Source organism: Zerene cesonia, chromosome 13 (genome assembly GCF_012273895.1).
Source record: "Zerene cesonia ecotype Mississippi chromosome 13, Zerene_cesonia_1.1, whole genome shotgun sequence".
In the NCBI taxonomy this organism is placed as follows: Eukaryota; Metazoa; Arthropoda; class Insecta; order Lepidoptera; family Pieridae; genus Zerene; species Zerene cesonia.
Genome location: NC_052114.1, coordinates 1,702,048 through 1,707,182, shown reverse-complemented (window position 1 = coordinate 1,707,182; position 5,135 = coordinate 1,702,048). Strand labels below are relative to the sequence as shown.

At 29.6% G+C, this 5,135-nt stretch overlaps 1 protein-coding gene across 1 annotated transcript in view; it reads right to left on the bottom strand.

The window, feature by feature from the left end:
- The window catches only part of LOC119831178 (SCO-spondin-like), an 8,053-nt gene extending 7,192 nt beyond the window's left edge, over window positions 1–861 (bottom strand). Inside the window, exon 1 of the mRNA XM_038354461.1 lies at window positions 721–861. Within this exon, the coding sequence (XP_038210389.1) occupies window positions 721–775 (55 nt within the window). The 5' untranslated portion in view covers window positions 776–861. The remainder of the gene's footprint in view (window positions 1–720) is intronic.
- Between the last annotated feature and the right edge of the window lie 4,274 nt (window positions 862–5,135).

Below are 5,135 nucleotides of genomic sequence, written 5' to 3'. Positions count from 1 at the left end.
ATAAGGCCTAAATATATTACGGTGTAAGTATAGACATATAATATATGTTGACTGGGCCAAGTTGTATTTATTACGGCTGATATATTAATCACCTTTCGATTCTTTTAAGGTAAGTACGATTTGAATAAAATCTACTGTTTTTTTTAAGTCTAGATATCAACTGAAAAGCGCTCATACCATATCTATGTTGTAAAAGGAGTAATGTATAGACATGTACCTACAATTCTAAATTTTTTATATACTATGTTGTCTAACAATTTTCTTAAAAGTCATTATGGATAGAATACTTATCAAGTAAATGTTTCAAAAAGTAATAAAACACTTTTTGAAACCCACCTTTTTACAAAAGACGACATGTCTTGTATAGAAAAAGACACATCGGTCAGTGATGCAATTATAATAAAAAATAAAGATAATAGACACATTATTCTTTATAAGGCACGAACAAATTTATTGTAGTTTTAAAGCGCATAAAAATATTCAGAAGTATCGTGAATTGACTACATAAATAGTATAATCATAGATAACAGATATTCATCTATTATTAAAATTATGTAATAATATTTATTGGCATTTTGTGAACAAGTTCGATGAAAATACGTCGTCAATAATCATATGATTTTAAATTGTTTTTTAATTAAAAAATTCTTTAATTACTTTCAAACAAAAAGAAGTTATCATAATATCGACAGGTCGGCAATAGACACATCAAAATCTTACCTAAAGTCAAACCGACGACCACGGAATAAATAATAACTGTTTGTAAACACGACATCTCAAGGCTATATCTCAATGTAAACTAAAGGATTCTGTCTAGTATCGTCTATGGTTTCTGTAAAATTTATTAGTACAGTTAGTAAATATGTGATGAATCTTGAAAGTGGAATGGAAATATTTTTCCCGAAATTGCAATTTATTATAGCGCCCTCTAACAAACGTATCAAAAACTACGTGTGTATAAAGCGTGTGAATCAACTTCAATATAATGCTTGGGCTAAGTCATCAATTGTTTTTTTTATTAATAACAGATGTCACCTTGATCAATTATAGTGATTTACATAAAAAAATCTATTAAGTTAATTATACTTTCTGAAAATATTATATACTAGCAAACCCGGCGAACTCCGTTTCGCCACCAGATGGCTGTATGTGAAAAATGATTTTCCCGCTTGTCTGTTGAAATTTTTCCTGATTTTTTTTTGCTATAAACCTCACGGAGCCCGAGACCTTTCCAACGAATGCAAGACCGTGGAAATCGGTTCGTGCGTTCTGGAGTTATAGCGTCAGGAAGGAAAACCCGACTTATTTTTATATAGTAGATCACAATGTAATATCGATGCAAAAATGTAGTTAGGTTGGTGAAAGTAGAAAATAATTAAAGATTTATAGGATGATTAACCTTTATTAATAATATTTAATATAACATGCAAGATGTGAGCATGAAATTATTATCTACGAACTGAATTAATCTATGTTCAGACGGTTTCAATTTTATCCGGAAACATTGTTAAAAATTGAATATTTTTTTGTCATAAGTACCTAATAAAGGTAATGATCATTTAATATTATGTACTTGTGTTGTGCAATTAACATAAGCATTAATTTATGATAAAGTTGGCAAAGAAGCTCGTTGGTGGGTCGCTGCATGTTGCTGAAGTATAGGCTCAATAACTTTATAGAATTTAAAATTCAAAATGAATCAGTTTAAAAATTTTATTAGTTTGTATAATCATATAGATTTCTATGACATGATTAATACAATCTTTAACATTGCCAAAAAGGATAATTTTGAAATACCGTAAATATTTTTGTATGCACAGCTCTTGTATTACACGGACAGTTATGAAATTATTGTCAGCCTAAATTCGGTTCCAAGAAATATTACATATTACAACTAGCGGTACGCTGTTGTTTTGTTCGTTCAGTAATTGTTACGTAATGAGAATATTTAATTGGATACATTATTTGAGCGGGCAATGTTAAGTTGTATCCTCATATACTTTTTATAAACATATTGAATACTCAAAATTAAAACGCATTTGACAAACAAACAAAAAACAAATGTATAGCCTTTGTTCTTCAAATTATTTAAATCTAGAATATTAATTATGTATTTTAATATCGCAAAGAGAAAAAATAAAATATAGATTTGTCTTACGAGATAAAGCTATTCTTAGCATTTCAAGTGCGATTAAAATACAATTAGATATAGTATTTAACAATTTGTAACATCAGTAAAACCTCGCTAGATGAGATGAGATGAATGAAAGAAGTATCAAACATAACAAAATGCTATACTACTGTATGTTTTTAAGAGTTCTCTGCAACGAGCCATTTTTTTATTATACGTAGATATACGTAGATACTTGAAATAACATGGTATTTCAGAATGTTCTTGAAAAGTGGATTATAGTAAATAGATAGATACAAAATTTGACTTTATTTGCTTTATGACGTGCCACTACCCATTGCAATGAAAATATGTTCTGAAACAATGACGTCGTTGTTTTTAAAAAAATAATTATGGTTTATGAATATATGGGTCACTTCAAATAAAGATTTACTTTAATATTTCATACGTCGACGAAAAGTACACACATAACAATGGATGTTTATTCAGCTTGTATTCTACGACGCGAATTTAATATAAGTTTATTTAGTTTTGTCCGAACCGTTTTTGCGGTTGACGAAAATGTTGCTTACAAAAGTTGTGTTTTTTGTGTCTTATATTCGTTTCGCGTGTAAGTTATTATTTGTATTAATTTTTAACATGTGTGGTATAATTTTATGTTTTATATGTTACTACCTTTGTATGTCAAACCTCTGTTTTGCTTATTAGTTTAATATGATTAGTTTAATAGTATCTGGGTATTATATTAGTATGTATTTTGGTGATAAAATATGCTATCGTTAATTGGGATATTTTTTACTCCTTAGGTATAAGAATAATTAATATTTAATATTAATACATAGTTTAAAAATCCTCATTGAAATCTCTTTCTTGTTTACAGTTTCATTTCCTCCAATAAATGTCGCACCTTTATTACCGCTTCCACAAGCCAATTACCAAAATGAATTCCATTTAAGAGATAATTTTCAAACACGTACTGTGCAACAAGAAGAGAATTCAAATATACAACAACAACAAGGGCGTAATGTTCAAAACTCAGCCCAAAATTTCCAAACTAACTTTAGAGGTTATTTGGGATCTGGGATAAACGATAAATTACAACCTCCAAGACCTATTCTGGAAAAGCCATTTAATGCTATTAGACCACTTATACCAACCTCGATACAAGAAACAATACCACCAACGCTGAGGGAAGCACCGCCTTTCAATCAAATATTACATAGGAATATAAACAATCCTAACATCAACAATGCTCCTCCATTACGTGAGTATATATTTAAGAAAAATTCACAAAGTTTCACTTAAATGTTTATAATATTATAATTCAGTATCAATCGAATTACAGAGAGAACCGACCATCAACAACCTATTGCAAATTATTTGCAAAACACTGGCCAACCAATGGGGAAGAAATCCTACACAATTATTCATCCAGATGGGACTATAGAGCAGTCCGATAATTTTGAGGAAATCATTAAAATGTATCCAATTCACACCATTGTTAAAGCAAGTGAATTGAAGAGAAACTTATTTCCAATTAATCAAAAGCCTGTTGCAATAAAACCTCAAGAAGCTTATGCAAAAAATCCAATGGCGAATCCAACAGTAGTACCCCTTTATAATATATTTGTTCCTAAACCTTTACCGAAAGAAAGTACACGAGAAATTCTTTTTCCAAACACGTTTAAAGATTTTGCACCTATTACATCTCCACGAATAGTAACAAATCATTTAATTCCAAACACAATTAACGCTGAGCCCAATGATAACTTATTAAATCATAAAAATATCACCAAAACTGTACTTGATCCGAATACGGTAAATTCTAATAATAGTGCAATAGAACATGATAATAATGTTGACACGATAAGTAACAAAACAGATAGTGAACCACAAATTATTACCACTGCTTCTAACGTGCCAGAATTGAATACACAAAGTAATATTTCTACAGAAATAACGATGACAACCACTGAAACCTCAATTCCTCCAGAACTTAATGAATCTAAAGTAGAAAATTATGTCGAGGAAAATATAGGAATTACATCAGACTCAAATGACAATTTAGCTAACACTATTGCATCGAATGATACGCATACTACAGAAACAGCATTACCAAATAATCTGACTGAAAGTGAAGATGAAAATGAAAAGGATTCAGTGGACGATACAGAATCTCAAGTAGAAACTAACGGCGAGGAAAATATAGATTTTACACCAGATTTAGATGATGTAATATCATTCAATGATACGTATGATACAGAAAAAGTATTAGCAAATAATCTAAATGAAAGTGAAGATGAAAATGAAAAGGATTCAGAATTGGTCGACGATACAGATGATAATCCTCCTATCGAAACTAAGAAATGCGATGAAGAAAAAAAGATTGGTTTGTATCTCTACTTTTTACTATTAATCGTTATTTTATAAGTTAGCAGTATGGTGTAAAATAAGTAGTTTTAATTTGAAGTAATTAGCAATATAATAGTCATTCAGCTATGTAGTTTGAAAATGAAAAGAAAATACATCGAAATAAAATATCTACTCATCATAGATATCTAAATGTACTCATATTATAATGGTATAAAAAAATTCTTTTATCTTTCAGATATTCCAAATATTGCCTTATTGCCGGATAATGACACAGAATCACCATTCTGGTTTGAATCAGACGAGCGGTTCTTAGTTGAAAGGTTATTGAACAATAAAAACACAGTTTTCTTCTTCATGCCGAGAGTAAATTTAGAAAAAAATACAACGATCACTATTTACCCGAATGGAACAAAGATTGAAGAGACAAGAGTTGTAAAGAATGATGGTGTGTATAATTAGAAGCTAGTCGATATATTGATTTTACATAGTATAATACAAATAGTTTTTAGTAGTAAAACTTCCTTTTCAATTTATTGCAAAAAAGATGGAGGTTGTCAATTCAACTCTTTTCAAGATTTTGCCGATTCTTTTTATTTGAAAGCTGTTGCCTGCCTTGTGATCCCATTTAAAT